The sequence below is a fragment of the Cucurbita moschata genome, unplaced genomic scaffold (assembly GCF_002738365.1).
Source record: "Cucurbita moschata cultivar Rifu unplaced genomic scaffold, Cmos_1.0 Cmo_Scf00022, whole genome shotgun sequence".
NCBI lineage: Eukaryota > Viridiplantae > Streptophyta > Magnoliopsida > Cucurbitales > Cucurbitaceae > Cucurbita > Cucurbita moschata.
In genome coordinates, this window is record NW_019268538.1 from 3,136,934 (window position 1) to 3,163,849 (window position 26,916).

Genomic DNA, 26,916 nt, shown 5'->3' on the forward strand with positions numbered 1-26,916 from the left:
TTTTTTTTTTTTTTGTTAAAGCTCTGCAAATGCACTTTTTTTGGCTTGGCGTTTGTAGTCCAACGGTTAGGATAATTGCCTTCCAAGCAATAGACCCGGGTTCGACTCCCTGCAAACGCATTACATTTGCAAAATAATTCCTTATTTTCTTTCCTCCTATTTTATTTTTGTTAAAGCTCGGCAAATGCATTACATCAACTTGGCTTCCAACAGCGTTTGTAGTCCAATGGTTAGGATAATTGCCTTCCAAGCAATAGACCTGGGTTCGACTCCTGACAAACGCATTACTTTTGCAAAATAATTCTTTTTTTTTTCTCCTATTTTCTTACATCTCTCCTAATCTCTCCTAACAATGTTCGTACTAAGTATAATTGTCTTCCAAATATTAGACTCAAGTTTGACTCTCTCGACGAACACATTACTTATTCTCGACAAACACATTACTTATTCTCGACAAACACATTACTTAGACATATTGTAATCAATACAATATCACCATCACCATCATAGTAATTTAATTACCTTCGACCAATTTAGTTAAGACAACTAAAATGATTAGAATATTAATATTTCAATATAAAAAGAGATAAGAGATATTTTCAAATATTATATATAAAAGTCGTAGGGGTCCCACTTTTTGTTTAAATGAAAAAGTTATCAGTAAAATTTTAAAATTTATTAAAAGTACATTGATATCGAACAAATTCTGAAGTACACGGACAAAAGAAAAGAGTATTTTGACCTTTATTTTTTATAAATATTAAAAGCATAGCATAGATATTAAAAAGTTCCAGAAAATATTTGAAATAACAAGAATTGTCTTAATAACTAAATCATCCATTAGTATTCCATAAAAAAAATTAAAATTATAATAATACAAAAAAAAAAAAAAAAAAAATTATGAAATGCTTGTAGAATGAAGGATCCATGGAAGATCTCACAACATTCTTATCCCTGCACATCACATCACTAATAGCCCAACCAGAATGGAACACTCACTTTATATCATCAATCAAACCTATCAAATTGTGCTTCACTAAGGCTTAACATATAAAACAGGGCCATTAAATAGTGTACCAAAATCATGTGTATTATCAGCAATCCACAAATTAGTCCACATTGCCAACCCCACTGATGAGAACACAACTAAAAAACAGATTCTTTCATGGATGAAACTTCAGAACGCCAACGACAAAAAGCCTACCAAGTTCATAGAGTTTGATAAAAAACAGGACCTGCTACCACCACAACACTCCGGACATCGCCTCCTCAAGCAATCTTCTTGTCCTTCAGTGGTCCTCTTGGGATTTTAGACAACACTTTCGCATCAAACACTGCATACTGCTTCTTCAGCTCTGCCATTGCCTTCTCTGCATACGAATCAACCTTGTCGTCGTATTTCTCGTAGAACACAGGCACAGTGAAGAGCAAAATAACTCCTGTTACATATTTGATTGCACAACAAACGTCACTAAAATGGACAAGACTAATGGGTATTCACAACTAATTAAGTAACAACTTCCTCACCAATATATAGCAGGGTAAGGAAGTTGAACCAACTTCCTACAATGGACAGAACCCACAAACCAGCAATTGCCTAGCAGACAAAATTATGAGAGTATGAGTTCTTAAGATAAAACCGTATAACATAAGCTTAATTTTCATGAGATGGTTTCTTAAATTTAGTAACTGCCTTTATGAACAAGATTCCAAGAGGTAGAAGTTAACATACAGAAAGAAAGCTCTTCAGATCTCTTCCTGATGCAATTTCTCTCAACACAGCGATGGCCCTATTGATCTCAACTCTCAAAGCAGAGGCAATCTCTTTAACTGGCCCCTCTGGAATGTGAACTTGAGGGATGTGTGGCAGAGACCTGTGCGGAAAAGGTGTCAGCCATAGACAGCGGCTAAGCAAACATTCAAAAGATGAATTGAATGGCAAGCTAGAAAAACATACTTGTTAATGAAGAAAGAAGCATTAGACCACAAAAACACTACTGCAAGAGCAGCCATCAAAATGTGGCAAATCAATGTCAGAAAGTGATACTCAAGCAGCTCAAACAAAATCCATGCAACTGTGGCTCCTCCTAGAACTCCACCGGAGACCTTTTTGTTTCTCCACAGGAAGATATCAGCCGCTGAAGAGAAGAGATTGGGATAAAGGAGGGAAAACAATGATAATGAGATACATCACCGAAAAAATGACTTTGTATAACATCAAAATTTTCTTAACCCAAAGTGATTTTCGTGCTACCATGGAACAGGAAGAGGATTATTACTCGACAATTCTCGAATGGTTTGAAGTTCGTAGTTCAATTTTGTAAAAGAACAATTGACACCATGCTAAAGAAATCAAGCAAAAGATAATATCTTGCAATCTCGCATCCCGAAATTGAAAATCCAAGAAATAGAGCATTGTAGAACAAGTATTGGAGAATGAAACAGGATCGACTTAAAAGCCTTAGCCAGAACTGTAAATAGATCTAGATCTATGAAACTCAGCTGAAAGTTCCCCTGTGAGATATCCGATCCACAACGGAAGCAAATAATTTCAATAGAAAAAGAAGAAATTCAAAGATAATCCAAATTCAACATCCAGAAATTTCTTCAAACAGTAAATCCACTTAGAAGTAAACAAATCAAACCGAGACACTGAAATCGAAACACGAAAACCAGTCACAGAATTTCCACCATAAGAAGGAGATGAGAGCAAACTCTGAAAACAAAATAATGAGAATTACTCACGTTTCCCACCACCAAAAACCTTGTGGACGGGCCTTTCCCTGCCGAAGAGGCGATAAATCTTAGATTTGATAGTAGCAGAAGCACTCCCCTTATCATCCTCGGAATCGGAAGAAGAGGAATCATGAGCGTGAATCTTCTCGGCAATCTTGTCAATCAACGACTCGGCTTTGGGCTCCTCATGCTGGTGCTCGTGATGCTCCGTCATGGCTGCCAGAATCACCAAGAACAAGCTACAACAGATCCCAAAAATCACTTGCAACCGTTCAGGAAGTGAGAAAAAACGGATCAAAATGAAAACTGAAAACCCCTTTTTTGTCCGTGTTCCGCTAAATCCACAAGCCCAGAGCAGGGTGCGATTCCGTTGCTGTGTGTCAATGAATAATGGATGAATCTAGAAGAAGCATCTGAGCCGTTGAAAACCAGGGCGGGCCAGATTTAGAGCCCCACCATCATTTCATTTTTAGGTTTTGCGTTGATAGCCACAAAGAAGACTCCATTAAGAAATCCATTGCGATTCGAACACGTCACGCTTTTTATTATTATTTTTAATGAAAAGAATCACGTACAAAATTCAAACCACAAGGCTCCCCACGTGACTTCCACCACCTCTAACTGGACCCTTTTTTATTTATTAAATTAAATCTCCTTCCTTGTTTTTATCTGCTGCCACGTGGTTTGTACTGACGTTCATGATTCTTTTTCTAACAAGGATCCAAAACTCTCCTATTTTCTTTTTAAAAAACTATTTTTTTTTAATTGGTTTTAAAAGTCTTTGATTTTAACTACAAACAAATATTATTTTAACGTAATAGAATAGAGACATTTTAGTTTTTAATTCATATATTAGTTTATAAATTAATGGTTGAATTCTCACGCCCAAATAATAATAATAATAACCATACAGGATCAAATGTTCGTCGTTCGTTCGTCTAATATTTGATTAGATCAATGCATTTGATATGAAGTTTGAAAATAACTTAAAATAGTAATCAAGTTCTTTTCTATGAGATTTCACTTGCATGCTCACCTCTATATATATATATATAATTGATACATCCGGAGAGAGACTTATAATGAAAATAATGCATGTCTTTTATACTCCTCGATATGTCAAGAAAATAATTGTAGCCCACATCACACATTGACTAGTGGGCTTCATTTCAAACGTAGCACAAACTATAAATAGAAAGCAAAGGAAAATAAATGAAATCAAAACTGAAAAATGCTATAAATTTGGTTTTCAAATCCAAAAAATTATGAATGTAGAAAAATAAAAAATAAAAAATAAAAACAAAAAATAGTATACCATATCTTCTTCAAATTCTCTATCTACTCTCTATAAATAGATCACTTCATTGCCCTTTATTCCTCGTACTTTAAGCACAATGGCAAAATCACAATATCTAATTTCTTTAATCATTTTTTCTTTGTTCGCTTTTTCTCAATCCTTGCCTCTTTCCACTAGTGGAAGATGGATTGTAGATGCCCGAACAGGAGATCGTGTGAAGTTGAGTTGTGTCAATTTGGTATCGCATACACAGTCCATGGTTGCTCAAGGACTCGACAAGCGTCCATTGAAAGAGTTGGCGTCTGAGATCACTAATCGCCAATTCAATTGTGTTCGATTGACTTGGTCTGTTCATATGTTTACTCGTTATGCATATGAGTGTGTTGGTGATGTCTTAGATGGTCTAGATATTGCTGATGTCAAGAGTGGAGTTGCAAAGCACAACCCTGAGATATTGAAAATGACTGTTGCTAAGGCGTTTCAAACCGTTATTAATTGTTTGGGCTCAGAAGGCATCATGGTTATTTTAGATAATCATATTAGTCAGCCGAGGTGGTGCTGCTCTCTTGATGATGGCAATGGTTTCTTTGGAGATCGCAATTTCAACCCTAATGAATGGCTTCAAGGCTTGTCATTTGTTGCTGCGCAATTCACTTGTAATCCACATGTGAGTTTTATGCATTTTAACGGGAATCTTTCTATAATATGTATATCGTATTCTAATTTTCTCTTTTTCTTTGTAAAAGGTGGTAGGAATGAGTCTAAGAAACGAGCTTCGAGGGCCATTTACAAACAATGATGCTTGGTGCTATTACATGAGAAGAGGAAGCCAACTAATCCATAGAATAAACCCAAATCTTCTCATAATCATTTCTGGATTAAACTATGGCAATGATTTAAGTCAACTAAAGAAAAGGCCACTAGGCTATACCTTTCAGAACAAAGTAGTGTTGGAAGCACATCTCTATTCGTTTAGTGGGGATAACGAAAGCAAGTTTGTGAAAAAGCCATTAAACATAATATGCAACGAAATCATGGAGAAGTTTGAACGGGAAGCTGGGTTCGTAGTGGACATGAAGAATCCTTATCCTTTGTTCATTAGTGAATTTGGGTATAATCAATCAGGGGGCAACGAGGCTGAGAATCGGTTCATGAGTTGCTTTTTGGCTCGAATTGCCGAGAAGGATATTGATTGGGCCTTGTGGGCGTTCCAAGGAAGTTATATGTATAGACAAGGTCATGTTGATCCTGATGAAAGTTTTGGTGTTATGGATCACTCTTGGACTAAAGATCGTAACCCAAAACTTAAACAAATGCTTCAACTTATCAAGAGAGTGAATCAAGGTTAATTTGTTGCTTCATATCAAACATTTAATATATATCTTTGGTTAGAATATTGAAACTAAAGCTCATATTTTTGCAGATCTAAATTCTAATGCACCAATGTCATACATAATGCTACATCCGGTATCAGGGCAATGTGTCAAATCCGACGGCAAAGGAGGAATTGAACTCGGCGATTGTGCCACTCCAACCCAATGGAACCATAGTGGAGATGCAAGTCCGATGAAGTTGTTGTCAAACGGGCAGTGTTTGAAGTCCGCGGGAGATGGAAAATCGCCAATCGTATCCATTGATTGCTCCGGTGACGAATACAATTGGACGGTGGCTTCCAAAGCAAAGCTCCAATTGTCCACAAAAGTTGGCGAAGAGAGTTTTTGCTTGGAGAAGGAATCTGAAACTTCAATTGTTGTGAAGAAATGTATTTGTCTAGACGCGGAGAGTTGCATGGATGATCCTCAGAGTCAATGGTTCAAGCTTGTTCCAACCAATGTTGCTTAGTTTATTTGTTCGTTTTTAATAGGAATTTAGGGTTTTACAGCATTGGATTTGGAATTTTGTAGGGGCTAGGTTAAGAGTATCTTTGAGTTGTCGATTTTGTTCTTAAATCGTATTGATCAATAATCTCAATGATCTTTTCGTACCAAAACTGTTCCTATTTATTTAAATGAACATAGAGATAAAATAGATGCCAAGAAAAAAAAAAATGTGAAAATAGGATATTTACAAAATGTTAGTGTTTTAGGCCTAATTAAAAAAAAAAATTCATGTGGAGAGCTTTTTAAGCTCAATCTAAGTTTAATGAATGGTTTTTTTTTTTTTTTTTTTTGATAATTTTGATGTTTGTATTTAAATCTAAATTCTTGTAAAGCTCAATGGACGATCGAGATAGGGCTGCTCGAAGTCTCAACTAATTCCATTCTAGCAACCGCAGTGAGATGGGGGATGGGGGTTCCATTGATTATCCTTTTTTTTTTTCCTGGTCAGATCAATAAGGTCATGAAGAACATAAATATTTAGATTTTTTTATCTCTTTTTTTACTATATAAAACGGATTTGCTTGGACCAATACATGATTTTCTTGTTTCTATATCTTTATTCTATATTTTATTCTGAAATTTAGACAAAAATAGATAATTACAAGTCATACTAAGCATTCAAGTATCTACTTCAAAAATAGATTATTAGAAGCCATACTAGGAGATAAAAAAGCATAAAACTAATAAACAAAAACATAATTTCCAAACAAAGTTTGGAAAAATCAATAACAAACAAAGTTAAAAATAAAAAATAAAACAATAATTTAAAAAAAAAAGCATAAAACGTATAAAGAAAAACATAATTTCCAAACAAAGTTTAAAAAAAACAATAACAATAATTAAAAAAAAAACAATAACAAACAAAGTTGAAAATAAAAAATAAAACAATAATTAAAAAAAAAAAGAAGCATAAAACGTATAAAGAAAAACATAATTTCCAAACAAAGTTAAAAAAAAACAATAACAATAATTTAAAAAAAACATAAAACTAATAAACAAAAACATAATTTCCAAACAAAGTTTAAAAAAAACAATACAATAATTAAAAAAAAACATAAACTAATAAATAAAAACATAATTTCCTAACAAAGTTAAAAAAAAACAATAACAAAAAAAAGTAAAAAAAAAACAATAATTAAAAAAAGAAACAGTGAATTGATAACATTAACATAAAACCCGAAAGAAAATCTATAGAGTAAGCTTGAAAAATCGATTCGAACCAATACTGCATAGACCGATAAATAAGTTATTATTGAATTATAAAGCTAAAAGCATTTTTTTTAATAATAATAATAAACTTAGCAAAAATAATAATAATAATAAATTCCAATGGGAATGGATAGGCAATAATAATAATAATAAATAAATAAGCAAATAATAATAATAATAATAATAATAATAAATAAATAAATAAAGTTACAATTGAACTAAACCTACCTTCCTAGTTACCATGACGAAAAATGAGAGTAATTTGGTCATTTGTTGAAGTAGATGTGCCAAATCGTGTAGAACCCGAGTTACCATGATGAAAGGTGAGTGTAATTTGGTAGTTTGGTCATTTGCCAAAGTGGATATGCCAAATCGTGTACAACCCTAGTTACCAAAATGAAAGGTGAGTGTAATTTGGTCATTTAACTACACTAGTTACCGTAATGAAAGGTGAGTGTAATTTGTTCATTTAACGCGAAAGATGAGGGTAATTTGGTCATTAGTCGAAGTAGGTGTGTTTAGAGTATGAGTTCTGGTTAAAACAACAAATTCTCTCTTTCCACAAATATGTTTCCACTAAATAACTTACAATCAAGTCAATATAAACTTAGCTAATGTGATTAAATACTCAATCTCTTAAACTAAAATTATAACTTATTTATTTTATTCAAATCTTAAATTATATTATTCGCAAGTTTCTATTAATATCTCGTTTTGAAAATTTATATGTGAGAAGTTAATGTCCATTTTTGAAACCGTTACCTTCAACTCCAACTATAAATAGAAAGTAAATAAATAAATAAAATTGGTTAATCGAATCAAGAAATAAAACAACCCTCCGCCCTTCTCTTTCTACTTCCTATAAATACAATCTTCTTACCACTTCGTTACTCGTACTTTTCACTTCTACTTTCCCACAATGGCAAACTCACTCTCTCTAATTTCTTTAATCATTTTTTCTTTGTTCGCTTTTTCTCAATCCTTGCCTCTTTCCACTAGTGGAAGATGGATTGTAGATGCTCGAACAGGAGATCGTGTGAAGTTGAGTTGTGTCAATTTGGTATCGCATACACAGTCCATGGTTGCTCAAGGACTCGACAAGCGTCCATTGAAAGAGTTGGTGTCTGAGATCTCTAGTCGCAAATTCAATTGCGTTCGATTGACTTGGTCCGTTCATATGTTTACTCGTTATGCATATGAGTGTGTTGGTGATGTTTTAGATGGTCTAGATATTGCTGATGTCAAGAGTGGAGTTGCAAAGCACAACCCTGAGATATTGAAAATGACTGTTGCTAAGGCGTTTCAAACCGTTATTAATTGTTTGGGCTCGGAAGGCATCATGGTTATTTTAGATAATCATATTAGTCAGCCGAGGTGGTGCTGCTCTCTCGATGATGGCAATGGTTTCTTTGGAGATCGCAATTTCAACCCTAATGAATGGCTTCAAGGCTTGTCATTTGTTGCTGCGCAATTCACTTGTAATCCACATGTGAGTTTTGTGCATTTTAACGGGAACATTTCTATAATATGTATATCGTATTCTAATTTTCTCTTTTTCTTTGTAAAAGGTGGTAGGAATGAGTCTAAGAAACGAGCTTCGAGGGCCATTTACAAACAATGATGCTTGGTGCTATTACATGAGAAGAGGAAGCCAACTAATCCATAGAATAAACCCGAATCTTCTCATAATCATTTCTGGATTGAACTATGGCAATGATTTAAGTCAACTAAAGAAAAGGCCACTAGGCTATACCTTTCAGAACAAAGTAGTGTTGGAAGCACATCTCTACTCGTTTAGTGGGGATAACGAAAGCAAATTTGTGAAGAAGCCATTAAACATAATATGCAACGAAATCATGGAGAAGTTTGAACGGGAAGCTGGGTTCGTGGTGGACATGAAGAATCCTTATCCTTTGTTCATTAGTGAATTTGGGTATGATCAATCGGGGAGCAACGAGGCTGAGAATCGGTTCATGAGCTGCTTTTTGGCTCGAATTGCCGAGAAGGATATTGATTGGGCCTTGTGGGCGTTCCAAGGAAGTTATATGTATAGACAGGGTCATGTTGATCCTGATGAAAGTTTTGGTGTTATGGATCACTCTTGGACTAAAGATCGTAACCCAAAACTTAAACAAATGCTTCAACTTATCAAGAGAGTGAATCAAGGTTAATTTGTTGCTTCATATCAAACATTTAATATATATCTTTGGTTAGAATATTGAAACTAAAGCTCATATTTTTGCAGATCTAAATTCTAATGCACCAATGTCATACATAATGCTACATCCGGTATCAGGACAATGTGTCAAATCCGACGGCAAAGGAGGAATTGAACTCGGCGATTGTGCCACTCCAACCCAATGGAACCATAGTGGAGATGCAAGTCCGATGAAGTTGTTGTCAAACGGGCAGTGTTTGAAGTCCGCGGGAGATGGAAAATCGCCAATCGTATCCACTAACTGCTCCGGTGATGAATACAATTGGACAGTAGCTTCCAAAGCAAAGCTCCAATTGTCCACAAAAGTTGGCGAAGAGAGTTTTTGCTTGGAGAAGGAATCTGAAACTTCAATTGTTGTGAAGAAATGTGTTTGTCTAGATGCGGAGAGTTGCATGGATGATCCTCAGAGTCAATGGTTCAAGCTTGTTCCAACCAATGTTGCTTAGTTTATTTGTTTGTTTTTAATAGGAATTTAGAATTCGGTTTTAGTGTCTATGTCCATTTGGAATTTTGTTCTTAAATCGTATTGATCAATAATCTCAATGATCTTTTCATACTCATCTTTTCCTTTTTATTTAAATGAACACATAATTTGAGCTAAAATAGATGTCAAGAAAAAAATTAAAAGAAAAAAAATTAAAATAGGATATTTACACAATGGTCAGTGTTTTAGGCATAATTAAAATTTTCCATTGAAAAAGTGTAGAATCATGTCAGATTAAGCTTTTCAAGCTCAATCTATGTTTAATGAATGGTTTTTTTTTTTTTTTTTTTTTTTTTTTTTTTTTTTTTTTTTTTTTTTTTTTTTTTTTTTTTTTTTTTTTTTTTTTTTTTTTTTTTTTTTTTTTTTTTTTTTTTTTTTTTTTTTTTTTTTTTTTTTTTTTTTTTTTTTTTTTTGATAATTTTGATGTTTGTATTTAAATTGAAATTCTTGTAAAGCTCAATGGGCGATCGAGATAGGGCTCGAAGCCTGACTAATTCCATTCTAGCAACTACGTGAGATGGGGGTTCCATCAGATCAATAAGGTCATGAAAAACATAAACATTTAGATTTTTTTTTATCTCTATTTTTCACTACATATAATAAATTTGCCTTGACCGATATATGATTGTAGTCTTGTTGGGCTCAAGTCTTATTTTAGGAAGTACGGGAGTACTATTATTTAATAACTTCATTTATTCTGCTTTTTTGTTGGGATTGGTTCTTGTTTCTATATCCTTATTCTATATTTTAGCAAACGCTCATTACTCTAGAATTGTGATGTGGGGGCGATATTTTAGTAGGTAAATTAACGTCTCATATGGCGAAAGAATCATCGTATGCTCCCGAAGATAGATTATTACGAGCCATACTATCTAATTCAAAAGATACCGGTCTAAAACTACCTATAGGCACTAGGGATGAGTTATGGATGTGAGATAGATCTCCTACGAAAAAAATAATTAAAAAAAGAAACAAACACAAACATAAGAAAATCTAAAGAGTTAAAAAGCTAGAAAAATAACCAATTTTTTCTACAAAAATTTAGTTCTCTTCGGTGGTAATAAAAAGTGGTTTTTGGTTTGGTATTTAAATTGGATTAGGGATGATAATAAGTTATTATTGAATTATAAAGCTAAAAGCATTTTTTTTTAATAATAATAATAATAAACTTAGCAAAAATAATAGTAATAATAAATTCAAATGGAAATGGATAGGCAAAAATAAATAAATAAATAAATAAATAAACAAAATAATAATAAATAAATAAAGTTATAATTGAACTAAACCTACCTTCCATGTTACCATGACGAAAGGTGAGAGTAATTTAGTCATTTGTTGAAGTAGATGTGCCAAATTGTGTACAACCCGAGTTACCATGATGAAAGATGAGTATAATTTGGTAGTTTGGTCATTTGCTATGGATATACCCAATCGTGTACAACCCTAGTTACCATAATAAAAGGTGAGTGTAATTTAGTAATTTATGAAAGAAGAGGGTAGTTTGGTCATTTGATGAAGTGGACAAATTCCTTCTCTTTCCACAAATATGTTTCCACTAAATAACTTAATATAAACATTAAATACTCAACCTCTTACCAAATGTTGTTAAACTAAAATTATAACTTATTTACTTATTACTTTTTTGCAATCTGAATTAATTAATTAAAACTTATTCAAGTTTCTATTAATATCTTCATTTTGAAAATTTATATGTTAGAAGTTAATGTCAATTTTTGAAACCGTTACCTTCAACTCCAACTATAAATAGAAAGTAAAAACAATAAATAAATAAATAAAATTAGTTAATCCAATCAAGAAATAAAACAACCCTCCGACCTTCTCTTTCTCATCCCTATAAATACAACCTTCTTACCACTCCATTACTTGTACTTCTCACTTCTACCTTCCCACAATGGCAAACTCACTCTCTCTAATTTCTTTAATTCTTTTTTCTTTGTTCGCCTTTTCTCAATCCTTGCCTCTCTCCACTAGTGGAAGATGGATTATAGATGCTCGAACAGGTGATCGTGTGAAGTTGAGTTGTGTCAATTTGGTATCACATGCACAGTCCATGGTTGCTCAAGGACTCGACAAGCGTCCATTGAAAGAGTTGGCGTCTGAGATCACTAGTCGCCAATTCAATTGTGTTCGATTGACTTGGTCTGTTCATATGTTTACTCGTTATGCATATGAGTGTGTTGGTGATGTTTTAGATGGTCTAGATATTGCTGATGTCAAGAGTGGAGTTGCAAAGCACAACCCTGAGATATTGAAAATGACTATTGCTAAGGCGTTTCAAATGGTTATTAATTGTTTGGGCTCGGAAGGCATCATGGTTATTTTAGATAATCATATTAGTCAGCCGAGGTGGTGCTGCTCTCTCGATGATGGCAATGGTTTCTTTGGAGATCGCAATTTCAACCCTAATGAATGGCTTCAAGGCCTGTCATTTGTTGCTGCGCAATTCACTTGTAATCCACATGTGAGTTTTGTGCATTTTAACGGGAACATTTCTATAATATGTATATCGTATTCTAATTTTCTCTTTTTCTTTGTAAAAGGTGGTAGGAATGAGTCTAAGAAACGAGCTTCGAGGGCCATTTACAAACAATGATGCTTGGTGCTATTACATGAGAAGAGGAAGCCAACTAATCCATAGAATAAACCCGAATCTTCTCATAATCATTTCTGGATTAAACTATGACAATGATTTAAGTCAACTAAAGAAAAGGCCACTAGGCTATACCTTTCAGAACAAAGTAGTGTTGGAAGCACATCTCTACTCGTTTAGTGGGGATAACGAAAGCAAATTTGTGAAAAAGCCATTAAACATAATATGCAACGAAATCATGGAGAAGTTTGAACGGGAAGCTGGGTTCGTAGTGGACATGAAGAATCCTTATCCTTTGTTCATTAGTGAATTTGGGTATGATCAATCAGGGGGCAACGAGGCTGAGAATCGGTTCATGAGCTGCTTTTTGGCTCGAATTGCCGAGAAGGATATTGATTGGGCCTTATGGGCATTCCAAGGAAGTTATATGTATAGACAGGGTCATGAAGATCCTGATGAAAGTTTCGGTGTTATGGATCACTCTTGGACTAAAGATCGAAACCCAAAACTTAAACAGATGCTTCAACTTATCAAGAGAGTGAATCAAGGTTAATTTTAACATATCATGCATTTATATATTTCTTTAGTTAGAATTTGAAACTAAAGCTCTTATTTTTGTAGATCTAAATTCTAAAGCACCAATGTCATACATAATATTACATCCCGTGTCTGGGCAATGTGTCAAATCTGACGGCAAAGGAGGAATTGAACTTGGCGATTGTGCCACTCCAACCCAATGGAACCATAGTGGAGATGCAAGTCCGATGAAGTTGTTGTCAAACGGGCAGTGTTTGAAGTCCGCAGGAGATGGCAAATCGCCAATCGTATCCACCGACTGCTCCGGTGACGAATACAATTGGACGGTGGCTTCCAAAGCAAAGCTCCAATTGTCCACAAAAGTTGGCGAAGACAGTTTTTGCTTGGAGAAGGAATCTGATACTTCAATTGTTGTGAAGAAATGTATTTGTCTAGACGCGGAGAGTTGCATGGATGATCCTCAGAGTCAATGGTTCAAGCTCGTTCCAACCAACGTTGCTTAGTTTATTTGTTAGTTTTTAACAGGAATTTAGAATTTGGTCAATAATATCCAGTCATGGCTGACATGAAAGTTTTGTAAATGCCTAGGTTATATTAGGGTTGTCGATTTTATGCTTAAAATCGCAGTTGAACGACCAATAAACTTTTTCTATTATTGATTATATGTCCAATCTTTTATACGATATTATTATTTAATTTGTAATATTATTATTTAATTTGTAATATTATTATTTAATTTGTAATATTATTATTTAATTTGTAATATTATTATTTAATTTGTAATATTATTATTTAATTTGTAATATGTATGAATAAAATTAGAGATAAAATAGGGGCCCATTCAAAGTTGGGCCTGTCATATATTTATTCTTCGGAATACATAAGCAACTCACAATGCGTTGGTTTTAACAAGTTCAAACCATTGACTTCGGGTGTCTTGGAGGCAATTTGGAGCACCATTAGTGCAAATACATGAGTTTGTCACAATTTTTGAAGAATTAGAGCTTTCGACCTGCAAGCAAAGACTTTTCCCATTTGGAGCTATGGTGGCCAAATGAAGCTTAGTGTTTGAAATGGCGCTCCAAGAACTCTGTGGGCCTAAGCAATCTATTGAGAGAGATGGCATAAGACCTTCTCCGCTGGTTTTTAAGCATAAACTAGTGCTCGACATCCTAATTGGAGTGCTATCATTGTCATGAGTCCATCGACTTGAGATGGAGCAATTACCCATGAAAATATCTTTGTTGTCATTTGAGACTTGGATGCATTGGCCACTTTGTGGATGATATATAACATACGAAAACGATGCATTGGAATTTGGATCTGTGCACCATAAAAGAATTTCTTATACACTTACTATAGATTCATATGTTCAAAATCGTTAATATATTTATACTTACCTTGTAACATAGTCTGCAATAGTTGAAACTTCTGGACAAAGTTAGGATTTTTAATTTGAGTCCAATTGGAGTCGAGAACTCCAAAAGTTTCTCCCGGCTCTGCTTGACCTTCCCTGTAATAATAGCTACCTTGCCAAGTCCATAATGCCCAATCTAAATCTTTTTGTGCAAGATGAGCTGTGAAGCAACTCATGAAGCGGTTTTCTGCATCGTTAACCTCTCTCTGATCATACCCATATTCGCTGACGAACAAAGGAAATGGGTTTGATCCTTCCGTTACGAATTCAGCATGGTCTACAAAGCCATTGATAATATTTGCACAAATATTATTTAGTGGCTGGTTTATAAATTTACTCTCTGAATCTCCACTGAACGAATACAAGTGCACCTCAAAAACCAACTTGTTGTCTAAGGTGCTTACATTCAAGGGCTTCTCTTTTAAGCATCGAAGATCATTATCATAATTTAGGCCCGAAACAATCACTAAAACATTTGGGTTAATGTTGTGGATTGTTGTTACTCCTTGAGTAACATAATTGTTCCAATCATTTGCATTTTCATTGGTTCCTCGTATCTCATTACGTAGGCTCATTCCAACCACCTAAATGTTACAAAAAAAACAAAAATTGTTAATGAAAAATTTTAGAAGTCGGTAAGAGTTTGAGAATTTTCCTTAATGCTTACGAACCGTTGATTTCTTGGAAAAGCGTTGAGCAACTAAGCTAAGACCTTGTAGCCATTCTTGAGGGTCAAAATAGCGGTCTCCAAAGAAACCATTGCCATCGTCAAGAGAGCAACACCATCTTGGTTGGCTAATATGGTTGTCAGCAATCACCATTAAACCACTCTCTCCAAGCACATCAACAACGGCTTCATAAGCTTCAGCAATAGTCTTGTTCAACACAAAAGGATTATTTTGAGCCAATCCAGCTTTTGCTGTCTCTAAATCAAGAAGGTCAAAATTCTCTTCAACTGTCCTATTTGCATAACGAGTGAACATTTGAGTTGCATACGTGAGTCGTACACAATTAAACCTCAACTTGATTGCCTCATCTGCTAGCTCTTTTAATGGCCTGTGGTTGAGACCTTCTATTAGCATGCTCTGTGTGTGGGAAGGCCAATTCACACACACAAGCTTCACTCGACGCCCTGTTGTCGAATCAATGATCCACCTTCCTTTTGTTGACAACGGTAAAGAATAAACAGAAGGAGATAAAAACACAAACAATGCTAGAAAAATAACTATTTGAAAAGTTCTTCCCATTTTTTTTTCTCTTTTATGAATCCGGGTGAGAGAAGCATAACTCAAAAGTTGCTTATATATCTCTTTAATAGGTTGAAATTTGTTCACAAGATCAAATATCAAAACTCCTTCCATTTTTTCTTAGCTCATTTGGTAATTTGTTGAGTAATAAACACAATATTCTAACAAAGCTAAAACTCATTTGGTAATGGTTCATAAATATCTCGCCCACAGAATCAATATTTTAATATTATCGCCTTTTTTTTTTTAAACTAAAACTCAAAGCTTATTTCCATCCCAAATTAAAAATAAAAATAGTAACTAACTAGGTTTATGGTAAGTTCTTATATAATATCCTACTCCATTTCTTTTTAGTAGAAGAGATTTTTTCACTTAATAAATCATATTTTAATAATCTAAATTAATAAAAATAAAAATAGTTAACATCTCAATTATCTAATTTTAAAAAAATGTAATAAAATTATTTAAAATATTTTATTTATTTAGATCATGGCCTCGAATATACTAAGTAACGTGAGTCGTTTATGCCCTTACTTAATAATAATGACTGTCCGTCTCAAATTGCATAGTTAAAAAAGATTTAAACATGACAGGCACAAGCTAGTATGTGTATATATGTATATATGTGTGTATATATATATATATTTTTAGAAAGTAAAATATTCGAACGTTCAAAGCATATAATAAATAAGTTTAGACGGCTTTGTCTTTTTGATCGTAAACAATTCGACGTGTAGTTTGGCTATTCGATGTATAGTTTGGTAAGAACTTATATTATGAGCCTCAATGTCCTCCCTTTAAAAACGTCACCTTTTGAATTTGATTCTCTGGAAGGAGAAAAAATGAAGTCTATAATTTTTGTCCCCACCGATAAAATAATAAATTGTCCATCTAGCCTTCTTTTTTCAAACAATTTCTTTTTCTTTTTCTTTTTTTCTCGATAGCTAGTTAATGTGAAGTTTAAAAAGTCATGACGTTAAACTTAGGCCAACTTTAGGAGGGATGACCCAACACACCGAACTGGTTTTGGATTAATGGGTCATTCTAAAATGTTTGACCAATCTCTTAGGGTCTACCAAAATTGTAACGCATCTGTCTAGGATAGATCAAGATTTGTAATCTAGATTCGTCACCTGATGACTCTGAATCCTGGGCATGAGACATTACAAATTGTATTAGAGCAGTATCTCTCCCAGTAAGATGTGGTTTGAAAACAAACTAATGCGAAAGTTGGTAGGTATGTGACACTCGAGCAAATGAGGGGTACATGAATAAACCGAAACCACGTCTGAATGAGAGAGATCCTGAGGATATGATAGTTTAGAAAGACTTTCGAAAATGGAAAGTTACTACCTATACCAATAAGATTCACTCTCCTTACTAATAGCTCAATTATTAGAACTTTATGGTTACGTACATTTTGCTTCAAGCAATTCTATATTGCACGTGACCTTTTGAAAAATTTTCTAGGGTGCATACGAGTAAGAACAAAACGTGTCGTAAGAACTCGAGTTAGTTTGTGGGAATAGTTTTCACTTTTTAAGAAACAAAGAGTAAGTAACATGACCATAGACATGAGTCGTTACAAAGGTTTGGGAGTCACACTCACTCGTGATCAAACAAATTCAGTATTGATCCAACGTACTAAATAATTACATAAGCAAAGTAAAAAAGTAATATATTCCACAAAATGAATAACTAACCACCGTCCTGTAATTATAAATTTTAATACTCCTCATAATCCAAAACTATGAACTTAGTAGTCATGTCGTTTCAAATTCCTCCCATAATCCTTCATTAATCAGACATTTTTACATGTTGATCACAATCTTCCCTTTCAATTGTTTGGGTTTTAGCATTGTAAGTGAATGAGCACTCCATTTTAACCTCAAACCTTTTTCTGATGAATCCAATTATTTTGACCCTTCCTGGGATTTCCGTGTAGCTACTGATATTCAAACCTCCTGACTTCAAATCCTCCATCAAACTCAAACCCTCATCCATTTCCTCCGCCTTGATCTCCATCGTCACATTCATCGTCATCGTGTCCTTTGCCTTCGCCTCTCCCCCCGGCGTCTCTCCCTCTCCGATCATCTTGTCATGGTAGTAAATCACCGTCGTGGCTTTTAAGTATTTGAACGACGCGACATTAGGATTTCGCACGAAGACACTGACCACAATGATTACGCCGCCATCTAAGAAAGAAAAACGGTGAATTATTAAAATTCATTTAAATACAATAACTAAGCGAGAAACATAAATAATTGGAATTTTGGATGATCATATTGAATACTGAACTAACACACAAATAATTAAATTAAGTATCTAACAATACTCTAACTTTTGACATAATCAAATTCTTCTAACATTAAACTTACTTGAAGTAGCATTTGAAAACGAGAGCTTATCGATTTTGAGATCTGGGGTTTTGATATGGAGGACGGTGAAGCCGAGGACGATGCCGATAACGGCGAGGATCAAGAGGAGTGCGGCAAAGCAGCCGGAGCACATGATGTATTTGTTCCTGTGGAGGCGGAGCTTGGCCGGAGGGGGAAGAAACTGATCGTCGTCGCTCCGGAGATGGGTGGCGGGTGAAGCCAAGGGTTTGACCTGGTCTTTCTCGGCCATGGCTATGGGGGAAATGATCGTAAAAGAAGGGATATGTTGGGTATTTAATTGTTGGGATTTCAAATTCATTTTTATTTTTGAATTATAAAAGTCAGTGTTTTTTAAAATAATTAGTTTGTCAAAAATGCGTGTTGATTTGGGCAAAAGGTTGACTCGATTAGCTTTGAATAACTTGTACGTCAAGAAGGATATGAATATAAATAATTTTAAATTACAAAATTAGGTATTTTTTTTATTTTAGAATTATGGCAATTTAGCATTGAATTTTCTAAACAAAAAATAATTACGTTTCTATTTAATATTAGTTGTTATCTAAGACCTATCTATTCATATTATTGAATTATTATTTGTTTTTATTTTTTTTCTAGTTTAAAATATTTGACCAAATTATATAGAACGAATTTTTTAAAAAAATTAAAAATGATATAAATCAAATTGAAGTTATGGTGACATTAAGTCTTAGAATGCAATAAATAATACATGATTAATTAAAGTTAGTAAGGTCAAATTAATATGTATGAAGCAATTAAAGAAATTTTATAAATTAAAAGGTATTAAGATTTTTTTGGTTAACATCGTAGGTTTCTTTTTCAAGGTCATTACGGTTGGAAAAATTGCTGTGGAAAAAGGGAACAGAAAATTAGGCAAAAAAAAAAACATTGGTCACATCCCACCATTTTTCAAGCTCGGATTCAGTTTCACTTTCACCATAAACTTCCTTTTTTTTAATACCCAGACGACCCTTTTCACCTAGCCGATTCTAACACACCCAAATCGGTTTGATGAAAGTCCCACGTCGATTAATTTAGAGAATAATCATGGATTTATAATCCAAAATGCTCTTTCCATTTTCCATTTCCATTTATATGAAGTATTTTGGGGAATGATCCTATTTAGGGTAGAGAGTCGTGTTCATCTAACACCTCTCTATTCGAATTTTCCCATGGCAATGAAGGGGTCGGCGAGAAGCCATAGTGCCAGATCTTTTACTGCGATGGAAGCGAGAGCGAAGAGGTAAATGAAGGAGGTATTGATGTATTTTTCTGATGCTTTCCGCCTTGATCGGAGTGTCGCCGGCAGGTCGCCAGATGTTTCGTCGGCCGCCATTGATTCCGGTTGGTGGTGAAGGAGGATGAGGGGATTTGTGGGGCTGTGAAAGGAATGGTTTCATAGAAGTGAAAGGGGATATGATAAAACGGTGGTTCATTTTTTCCATTAATTAAGGTCTTTAATGGATTTTAATCATCTCTGACAAAAATTTAAATGAACATAATATCACAAAAAATAGAGTAATTAGGGTTCTCGAGTTCATCAAAAATTATGATTCTAAATCACTCACAAACCCAACGAGGCTGAATTTGATGAGTGTTCAAATCCAGATTAATGGAACAACTAATCTCCGACCAAATCCTCTTTCTTAAAACATGAATCAAATGAATTCTCCCTCCAAATTTCGCAAAGCTACTCATATTCAAAATCCCCGAACCATTCAAATCGCTGCTAACATTCTCCACAGAAGCTTCAACAGAAACGTTCATCCTCGTCGTCCCCTTCGCCTCAGCCCTGCCCCCGCCAGTACTCCTTTCGCCGACGATGACGCCGCCGTACATGAAAACGACGGTGACGTAATCGAAAATGAAGGGACCGAAGTTCGAATTATCAAGGGAGAATTCAGCAATCAAGGTCAGATTAAGCGAGGAGGAAGAGGAATTAGTATTAGAGATGGAAAACTTGCGGACGGAGATGGAAGAGAGGTCGATGGTCGGGGAATTAACGCGCAGAACGATGAGAGAGAAGATCAGAAGGGCGACGCAGAGGAAGACGAAGGAGGAGAAGATGTAGATGAAGCATTTGTTGGATGGTTCGTTTTTTGGAGTTTTGTGGTGAGCTTGGGAGTGTGGCAATGGAAAGCTGTGGGAGTGTTCGCCCATTGTTGTTGCAGAGTCGAGAGGAAGAAGAAGAAAAAAGAGGGGTTTTTATATACTGAAATTAGTGGGAATGGAAGGAGTCGGTTGACGGTTATGGAGTGAGCCGGCGGGGTGTCTGTTTCCAGGCCACGCGTGTTGCCTTTGGCTAACCAAAGTGTCACATCAAGGGGCCACATGTCCGGCAGTGGTGATGGGACCGCCAGGTCACGCGCCAGCACATAAGCCAGTTGAGCTGATGGATTGACTACAAGTCAAGGGTATTTCACCTCTAATACATATTTTAGCTACGTGAGCTTGATATAGTCTAAAGCTTTAGCTTGAGCTACTCGAGCAAAGGGTTATAGTCGAGCTTAAGCTTAACTTGAGCTACTCGAGCATAGCACAACTGGTTATAGTCAAGCTTAACTTAAGCTATTCGAACACAGCTTTAAGCTATTCGAACACAGCACAGCTGGTTATAGTCAAGCTTTAACTTAAGCTACACGAGTATAGTACAACTAGTTAAGACCAGTGAGAGTAGTATAGTACAACTAGTTAAGACCCGTGAGAGATCTACGGTAAGCCCAAGCGCCTATGACTTCTTTTATCACACATGTTTGAACTCGAAGAAAAGAAGACAATTGATAAAAATCCAAAAAATATGGACAGAATGAGCATTTGATGAACAAAATATATAACTGTGATTTATATTTACATAAATGAATCAAAGCTGAAACTCTGCACCAGCAATGACAATATAGATAGATGGATGGATTCCTAAAAGCTATAATCTTGGAAAGGAAAACAAAACAAAACAAAACGAAACAAAATGGGGGAAAAAGGAAGTAGAGCCGATGAGAAAAGGCATCCTAATTCCTAGTTCCACCACAAACTATTACAGCTTTAGCTTTCGGGATTTCAAAACTGTGTCCTAATGCCCACGGCCACTACCCAATCACCTTCCAATCGGGTCATTATCAACCAACCAGTTCATTTCAGCTGTAGCCTCCTAACAACATGACAGCACAGGTCCATCACCTCCCATCACTTTAATAAACAAGTCCCAAGGCATCGCCCTACTAACTTGAACACAGGCCAGGAATAAGTTCCAACTAAGTTATCGTTTCGTTTCTTCAACCAGGAATTTTCACGGTTGTACTAAGTACTAAATGGCCAAAGTCTCATTATTTTTATACATATACTCTCTTCTATTTCCAAGGTTATTTCTGTTTCCTTTCCTGCCGAAAAACTGTACAATACAATTTTTCTGACACATGGGAAGGGCCTTCCAAGTATACATAAATATACGGGGAGAAGTTAAGAGTTACGAATATGTGTACCCGCAAACTGTGTTCTCAGAAGTGTTCCTTGTGAAAGTCAAACTTAGTTGGGCCTTGTTGATTGAATTTATAGCAGAGGTTGCTGAGTTCTTTAGCAAGGATTGGAGCACCACAGTAGAATACTCCTGATCCCAAATAATGTCAAAATGAGAAGAATTAGATTAAGAAATTCAGTTGTCTATCTTCCTGTTGTTATGTTTTGAAGCGTACTCACCTATTTTAGCATTGCAATGCTTGGTACAAATTCTGGAGAATACTTTCTTCCAATTGGGCCTTGCAAAATGAGTTCTGACCTGATTCATGTAAAGGAAATGGACCTTTCAGAAGATGGGAAATTAGCCTACCATCATCTAGAAAACTGAATGTGCAACTAGAATTCGTTGGTTTCTTTGAAGTTCACAAGAAAAGATGAAACTTATTTGGTAGCTAATACCAGAAACAATGTGCACTCCAAAATTTAGAAGCCAATCAGAAAATTGCTTAGAAAGTAGAAATTTACCCGGGTGCCAGAGACTATATCCATCCCATTCTTTGCGTGATTTAGTGCTTGGACCATCGTGATGAGGGCTGATCTAGCGTCTCCTTCCTCGTACACACTGGTCAGGAAGTTGTGCATCTCAATGACACCCTAAGTTTCAAGTCACAAGGTTAAAAAACGAATCCATAGAAACATGATGATCTAACTTTAGTTCTATATTACCCTTTGGTCCATCTCAGCGACTTCATTCATGACCCCTTTGAACCAATCAAACGATCCCTGCTCCCTAGTTACCCAGTAAAAGTAAGCATTAGTCGTCTTCACAAATTTCTTTTGCTTAGGAGAAACCCTTGGAGTATTGGAAGAGTCTGTGCTTCCAAAACTGAGATCCGATTCTTTACCGCCATCTTCTATTGAATCCTGAGGAAGGGAAAGCTTTATAATTATCATATTAATGATAAGAGATGACAAGAAAAAAGTTTATGCATAAAGCTCCGAATCAAAGATTTTGCTAATTAAATAGGCACATATTAACTGAAAATTCAGGATGAAAGTGATGCATGCAGGTACTTACTGCTTGCTCCTCCATTTTGACAATGTTGTTAAGCAAATCCTTTAAGATGCTAATGAAAGGTGTTGCTCCAATACCAAGACCAACAAGTAATAGAACATCATAATTTCTGTAGTCTTGAGCTGGCGCGCCATAAGGTCCATCTATTAAGAGCTTCGGCAAACTGCAATGCATTGCATGTGAAATCAATCCATCAAGAGTATTCCACAGAGATAAGGCCACAATTCGGAAATGAAGAGATTTGAAGATGTGCATACCACTTCTTGGTCGTTTCATCAGCCCTGAGCAACCCACTCTTCCCAGCAACAGGTGGCTCGCAGGCTTCAGCAAATACTCTCTTCAACTCTTGTGTCCAATCACCCAGTTGACGTATGTGAACACTCAAATAGTCATCTCCTGGAGCAGAAGTAATCGAAAATGGATGCCTGCAGACAAATATGATAGGCGCAATAGAAAATTACATCTAATGAAAGTATAAATCCTTCGCACACAAAAAATTGTCTTCCTGAACCGCAACAAGTTTCAGTCGAGATTCTTGAAATATAGTGACAAACTTGTAAAGAAGAACTAGACAGAACATTATAGACATAAATAATAAATAGGATATGACAATGTGATTAAAAACTGCATAAAATTCACAAATGTCAAGGCTCCTCTTAGTATCAGATAATTGAGTAACAGAGAAGCTCATTCATTTAATATCTAGCAAGAGTTATGATGGTATTTACCACTCAAATGGAGAAACAGCAGGACATTGGACAAACATGTACTGTCCACTCTTGTATCGGAACTGAGGAGGTTTAGACATTTGTAAAGCAAGAACATTCCCCGGGTAAATAGCCACCTGGAAAAGCAGACACATGGAACGGTTGGAAGACATGAACTTTTTGAAGTCTAGTCTTGACTAGTTTGACATTATATCAGAGAGAGAGAGATTATGTGCCAATATCATAAGGATTCTAACTGCAGATGTGAGTGTTATCAGAAACCTTGACGAGTCGAACACTGTAGAAGCCTGAGCGGAAGAATCTAAGTGTCCTTTCTCCAGCATATAGTAAAACTGGGACGGCAAGATACATCCAAGTCTGCATGCAAAAAGCAGTACCTCAGCAAACATTTCTAATTGCCTGGTTAGTGCAAAATAAATTCCCTGTTTGAGCCAAATAGAGAAGTACTAAAAGGTAAGTATCATCATACTTACTGTCTTACGGTACCATCTGTGTTCAAGGTAGAGGAATATGCCATGGATGACGAGCAAGATGTAAACAATGACAAACAGGTGGTGTGAATACCAGAAGGCATTGAAACCAGTCAGCCTATCAAACGGCTTGGGCAGCTTAATCAGGCTCCTCCTAAACCATCGGGTAGCTAGAGTGAATGCTACTGCCATGAAGATGACCATTAGTATACCAGTCACACCTTCCCATCCCTTAACCAAATCTAAGTAGGTTGGCTTTTGTGGTCCGAAGTAGTCCTTCACATAATTGTAGGTTTCATTAGATGACTGTACGAGCCTTGGAAAATCACAGGCAAGATGGTTCCCCACATGGAGAATGACACCAACTACAATGGCTGCGGCAATCGTCTGCAGTGCACAAAATTGAATTTAGAGTGTCAAATACTTGATATTCCATATTTCATGGACTCAGACTTCTTAGACAAACTAAATTCAGGGCATCCAAAAATTACCTTTGTCATCATTGCAGTTTACATTCTAAATAAGTTTCAAGTTGCACTTAAAAACTAGCAAAAATCTTTCACCTTATGGTGATTGACATCCAAATCATATTATCCTTTAAGACATTGTTACAGTTGAACAAACAAGTCAATGACGAGATTTTGTTCCTGGAACTAAAAGCATCAAAGGAAAAATCCTTGGTATTTGTTCACTGGTAGAGATTTTGTTACAGTTGAACAAACAAATCAATGACGACTGCTGAATTTTGTTGAAGCTATCTTCAGTTCAATTTATAGGCTAACAAAACCTGTGTATTGAATAATTAACTTTCTATTCTTTGGATAAATAGGTACATTGGAATGCAACACACAAATTTAATTACAAGTTCCAAAATGAAATTTTATACTACAAAAAATTAGTCACAAGACATTGGTAATATAAATAAAATAAAAGGTAGAATCAGTGCTAAAAGTTTGAATCAAATGATATTTAGAACCATTTCAGCAATTTTTGTCACCTAAGCGTCAAGCCACCTTACTCTTGGGATTATCTTAGCATTATTCTCAGAAATTTGTTTAAAAGACTGCAATAACTATTCAAAATTAATAATTAAAGAAAAAAAACGGTTCAACCTAAATAAATTGGCAAACCACAAAGTTCACGTTACTTGGGCGTTTACAGCTAAGTAGCACCGGCTAGTCATCTCCATTCTTCATTACGTCAACAATAATGGCCTAATTACAGGAAGGCACCAGGTTGACCACTAATAAACTAATAATTCCGGATAAAGCCAAGCAATTGTGTGGAAAATAGAAATTAAGAAACGAGGGATGTGGATATGTGTACCTTATGAAAATTGATATTGTCGTCAAATGGTACAAAATATCCCAGCCAGGTCGACCTTATCCAAGTGATGGTATTTCTACATACGGGCAGCAAAATGATGGCCATGTTGAACTTCAGAGTCTCAGCCGCACCCTTAGCCGTAAGAAGACAGTAGCCCATGACCTCGTACGCTGCCTTGCGCTTGTATTGGAAGAATTTCCACGCGAAAAGCCCAACCATGATCGTGACCCATAAAGTCAACACCCATATTCTCCTCCAATTCTCCTGCAAATAGTAGAGCAGTTTTGTACTTAGCCTTGTTATGGGGCCTTTGCTCCTTAGTCCCTGTATGTTCTGGCTCAGTGCTTGGCTGGTATAGCTGAGGGCTTGACTGTAATTCAGATACGTGTCCTTCTGTAGCAAAAGGGTTTCCAATTGCCACAGCTGCACCACGGCGATCACCACACAAATTGCAAAATCGTCATTATTTAAATCATTAACAAACTTCAACAAAAATTAGTCAAACCATTGATGTAGTTAATTAAATATTTAAATGTATAAAAGGGATTTAGGCAGCCAACTACATCTCCAAGTTAATAGAACAACCCAATCGATAAATTAAATTTTGTTAAAAAATAGTTCGCAGCCTATTGTAATTTCTATATTATAAAGCTAAAACGCCATCAACCCTAATAAATATTTAGACATGTCACAAGTCAAAAGGATGTGGCATTTCAAATATTAAGATTTCAAGCCAACAACTTTTTGGGGAGAAAAGTCAAAAGTATTACGAGACGCTCTTATTTAGAAAACTATTTTGCAAAAACTATCTTCCTAAATAATTAAAAAAAAAAAACAAAGACCTGTCTAAATACAATGATTAAAGATATTCCAAACGCGTAGGAATTTAATTTTTATTTATTTATGAAATTTTCGGAAGAAACTTCAATAATATTATATATGTTAAATAACAAGTTCAAAAATCTTTGAACTTGTTATAAAATAGGTTCCTAAAGTTCGAAAAAATGTTCAACAAGTTCCTAAATTTTCAAATTTGTGACTAACAAATTTAACTTCAAAAATTGGCTAGCAGGTCTTAGAATTTTTTATCTTTTTGTTTAATAAGTCATTGACCTGAATTTTATAATTAAGAAACAATTGGACACAATATTGGAAAACTAATAAATTTATAAAATTTAAAAATAGTGGAAAAATAATAATGAAAGGTAGCTCCATTAAAAAAATGTAGGAGAAGAGAAATAACCTCAATATAGCCAAGCCTTTCAGGGTCCAACTCCTCCATGATGAGAGCCGCATATTCCTCTGCCTGTTCCTTTAACCTCGATAGCTTGTTTGCAGAAGCACTCAACATAATAATCTAAAACAAGTAAATTAACATAATTATGATATAATTTTGCAAACCTTTGGCATATTGTGACCAAAAAGTCCCCACCAACCCCACTTAAAAAAATTGGAAGTTCTGGTTAGGACAACCATTTTTAAATAACTTTACATTTAACATTTTCATAATTATTTCTTAAATCTGCAAGAGGGTTAATTTGCAAATTAAAATAGATAATAGATCCGGACTATAAATAGCTGAACAAAAACGTATGAAATCATGATGCTTGGGACTTGAGAGCAGGAAACGTAGGAGTAGAAATATGAATTCAACAAGAACAATAATTCATTATAATATGCAATTGGGAGTGGTTAATTTTGGAAATTTCAGGCTTGAGATTACCAAATCCTTCCTACCGTTGATATTATTATAACGAAAATGATTGCTGGCCAAACCAAATGAATTAAGGTAATGCAAAATATATATATATATATATATATATATATATATA

At 35.1% G+C, this 26,916-nt stretch overlaps 7 protein-coding genes and 2 non-coding genes across 10 annotated transcripts in view; 5 read left to right on the forward strand and 4 right to left on the reverse strand.

Annotated features, from left to right (window-relative positions):
- Positions 1-48: 48 nt before the first annotated feature.
- TRNAG-UCC lies at positions 49-120 on the forward strand. The gene has a single exon. It is a non-coding gene; the product is annotated as a tRNA-Gly (tRNA).
- A 92-nt stretch (positions 121-212) lies between these two features.
- TRNAG-UCC lies at positions 213-284 on the forward strand. The gene has a single exon. It is a non-coding gene; the product is annotated as a tRNA-Gly (tRNA).
- A 695-nt stretch (positions 285-979) lies between these two features.
- Positions 980-3,116, reverse strand: LOC111459662 (reticulon-like protein B2). Its single transcript, XM_023102672.1, has 5 exons — positions 2,746-3,116; positions 1,958-2,138; positions 1,733-1,874; positions 1,528-1,597; positions 980-1,439 (listed from the first exon to the last, which is right to left on the reverse strand). The coding sequence occupies exons 1-5, from the start codon at positions 2,948-2,950 to the stop codon at positions 1,270-1,272; spliced, it is 768 nt and encodes a 255-aa protein (XP_022958440.1). The 5' UTR covers positions 2,951-3,116; the 3' UTR covers positions 980-1,269.
- Positions 3,117-4,289: 1,173 nt separating this feature from the next.
- LOC111459153 (major extracellular endoglucanase-like) lies at positions 4,290-5,875 on the forward strand. Its single transcript, XM_023101920.1, has 3 exons — positions 4,290-4,700; positions 4,780-5,377; positions 5,457-5,875. Exons 1-3 carry the CDS (start codon positions 4,290-4,292, stop codon positions 5,873-5,875), a joined length of 1,428 nt encoding a protein of 475 aa, XP_022957688.1.
- A 2,325-nt stretch (positions 5,876-8,200) lies between these two features.
- LOC111459155 (major extracellular endoglucanase-like) lies at positions 8,201-9,786 on the forward strand. The gene is made up of 3 exons (XM_023101922.1): positions 8,201-8,611; positions 8,691-9,288; positions 9,368-9,786. The coding sequence occupies exons 1-3, from the start codon at positions 8,201-8,203 to the stop codon at positions 9,784-9,786; spliced, it is 1,428 nt and encodes a 475-aa protein (XP_022957690.1).
- A 2,109-nt stretch (positions 9,787-11,895) lies between these two features.
- Positions 11,896-13,475, forward strand: LOC111459103 (major extracellular endoglucanase-like). The gene is made up of 3 exons (XM_023101858.1): positions 11,896-12,306; positions 12,386-12,983; positions 13,057-13,475. The coding sequence occupies exons 1-3, from the start codon at positions 11,896-11,898 to the stop codon at positions 13,473-13,475; spliced, it is 1,428 nt and encodes a 475-aa protein (XP_022957626.1).
- A 337-nt stretch (positions 13,476-13,812) lies between these two features.
- On the reverse strand, positions 13,813-15,630 carry LOC111459581 (major extracellular endoglucanase-like). The gene is made up of 3 exons (XM_023102565.1): positions 15,061-15,630; positions 14,373-14,973; positions 13,813-14,295 (listed from the first exon to the last, which is right to left on the reverse strand). Exons 1-3 carry the CDS (start codon positions 15,469-15,471, stop codon positions 13,862-13,864), a joined length of 1,446 nt encoding a protein of 481 aa, XP_022958333.1. The 5' UTR covers positions 15,472-15,630; the 3' UTR covers positions 13,813-13,861.
- Positions 15,631-17,406: 1,776 nt separating this feature from the next.
- On the reverse strand, positions 17,407-20,443 carry LOC111459739. The gene is made up of 3 exons (XM_023102768.1): positions 19,600-20,443; positions 18,015-18,307; positions 17,407-17,831 (listed from the first exon to the last, which is right to left on the reverse strand). The coding sequence occupies exons 1-3, from the start codon at positions 20,193-20,195 to the stop codon at positions 17,434-17,436; spliced, it is 1,287 nt and encodes a 428-aa protein (XP_022958536.1). The 5' UTR covers positions 20,196-20,443; the 3' UTR covers positions 17,407-17,433.
- A 392-nt stretch (positions 20,444-20,835) lies between these two features.
- The window catches only part of LOC111459512 (respiratory burst oxidase homolog protein A-like), a 9,472-nt gene continuing 3,391 nt past the window's right edge, over positions 20,836-26,916 (reverse strand). Inside the window, exons 4-14 of one of the 2 annotated variants that reach the window (XM_023102453.1) lie at positions 26,328-26,441; positions 25,085-25,507; positions 23,762-24,145; positions 23,550-23,645; positions 23,289-23,404; positions 22,818-22,985; positions 22,564-22,723; positions 22,212-22,424; positions 22,011-22,139; positions 21,726-21,804; positions 20,836-21,636 (exon numbers count right to left, since the gene is read on the reverse strand). In XM_023102453.1, coding sequence (XP_022958221.1) covers positions 21,527-21,636; positions 21,726-21,804; positions 22,011-22,139; positions 22,212-22,424; positions 22,564-22,723; positions 22,818-22,985; positions 23,289-23,404; positions 23,550-23,645; positions 23,762-24,145; positions 25,085-25,507; positions 26,328-26,441 — 1,992 coding nt within the window. In that variant the 3' untranslated portion in view covers positions 20,836-21,526. The remainder of the gene's footprint in view (positions 21,637-21,725; positions 21,805-22,010; positions 22,140-22,211; positions 22,425-22,563; positions 22,724-22,817; positions 22,986-23,288; positions 23,405-23,549; positions 23,646-23,761; positions 24,146-25,084; positions 25,508-26,327; positions 26,442-26,916) is intronic. The other variant, XM_023102454.1, reaches the window with a different exon arrangement.

What these genes read in the sequence shown, in the direction of transcription:
- LOC111459662 (XM_023102672.1), bottom strand. Translation starts at nt 2,950, where the DNA reads ATGACGGAGCATCACGAGCACCAGCATGAGGAGCCCAAAGCCGAGTCG. An exon ending in GCTTCTTTCTTCATTAACAA is followed by an intron (nt 1,875 to 1,957) that starts GTATGTTTTTCT and finishes TTTTCCGCACAG; the next exon opens with GTCTCTGCCACACATCCCTC. An exon ending in CCTTACCCTGCTATATATTG is followed by an intron (nt 1,440 to 1,527) that starts GTGAGGAAGTTG and finishes AATATGTAACAG; the next exon opens with GAGTTATTTTGCTCTTCACT.
- LOC111459153 (XM_023101920.1), top strand. Translation starts at nt 4,290, where the DNA reads ATGGTTGCTCAAGGACTCGACAAGCGTCCATTGAAAGAGTTGGCGTCT. An exon ending in AATTCACTTGTAATCCACAT is followed by an intron (nt 4,701 to 4,779) that starts GTGAGTTTTATG and finishes TCTTTGTAAAAG; the next exon opens with GTGGTAGGAATGAGTCTAAG. An exon ending in TATCAAGAGAGTGAATCAAG is followed by an intron (nt 5,378 to 5,456) that starts GTTAATTTGTTG and finishes ATATTTTTGCAG; the next exon opens with ATCTAAATTCTAATGCACCA.
- LOC111459155 (XM_023101922.1), top strand. Translation starts at nt 8,201, where the DNA reads ATGGTTGCTCAAGGACTCGACAAGCGTCCATTGAAAGAGTTGGTGTCT. An exon ending in AATTCACTTGTAATCCACAT is followed by an intron (nt 8,612 to 8,690) that starts GTGAGTTTTGTG and finishes TCTTTGTAAAAG; the next exon opens with GTGGTAGGAATGAGTCTAAG. An exon ending in TATCAAGAGAGTGAATCAAG is followed by an intron (nt 9,289 to 9,367) that starts GTTAATTTGTTG and finishes ATATTTTTGCAG; the next exon opens with ATCTAAATTCTAATGCACCA.
- LOC111459103 (XM_023101858.1), top strand. Translation starts at nt 11,896, where the DNA reads ATGGTTGCTCAAGGACTCGACAAGCGTCCATTGAAAGAGTTGGCGTCT. An exon ending in AATTCACTTGTAATCCACAT is followed by an intron (nt 12,307 to 12,385) that starts GTGAGTTTTGTG and finishes TCTTTGTAAAAG; the next exon opens with GTGGTAGGAATGAGTCTAAG. An exon ending in TATCAAGAGAGTGAATCAAG is followed by an intron (nt 12,984 to 13,056) that starts GTTAATTTTAAC and finishes TTATTTTTGTAG; the next exon opens with ATCTAAATTCTAAAGCACCA.
- LOC111459581 (XM_023102565.1), bottom strand. Translation starts at nt 15,471, where the DNA reads ATGCTAATAGAAGGTCTCAACCACAGGCCATTAAAAGAGCTAGCAGAT. An exon ending in GCTTTTCCAAGAAATCAACG is followed by an intron (nt 14,974 to 15,060) that starts GTTCGTAAGCAT and finishes TGTAACATTTAG; the next exon opens with GTGGTTGGAATGAGCCTACG. An exon ending in ATTGCAGACTATGTTACAAG is followed by an intron (nt 14,296 to 14,372) that starts GTAAGTATAAAT and finishes TATGGTGCACAG; the next exon opens with ATCCAAATTCCAATGCATCG.
- LOC111459739 (XM_023102768.1), bottom strand. Translation starts at nt 20,195, where the DNA reads ATGGGCGAACACTCCCACAGCTTTCCATTGCCACACTCCCAAGCTCAC. An exon ending in CAGCCTCGTTGGGTTTGTGA is followed by an intron (nt 18,308 to 19,599) that starts GTGATTTAGAAT and finishes CCAACAATTAAA; the next exon opens with TACCCAACATATCCCTTCTT. An exon ending in GTTTTCAAATGCTACTTCAA is followed by an intron (nt 17,832 to 18,014) that starts GTAAGTTTAATG and finishes TTTCTTTCTTAG; the next exon opens with ATGGCGGCGTAATCATTGTG.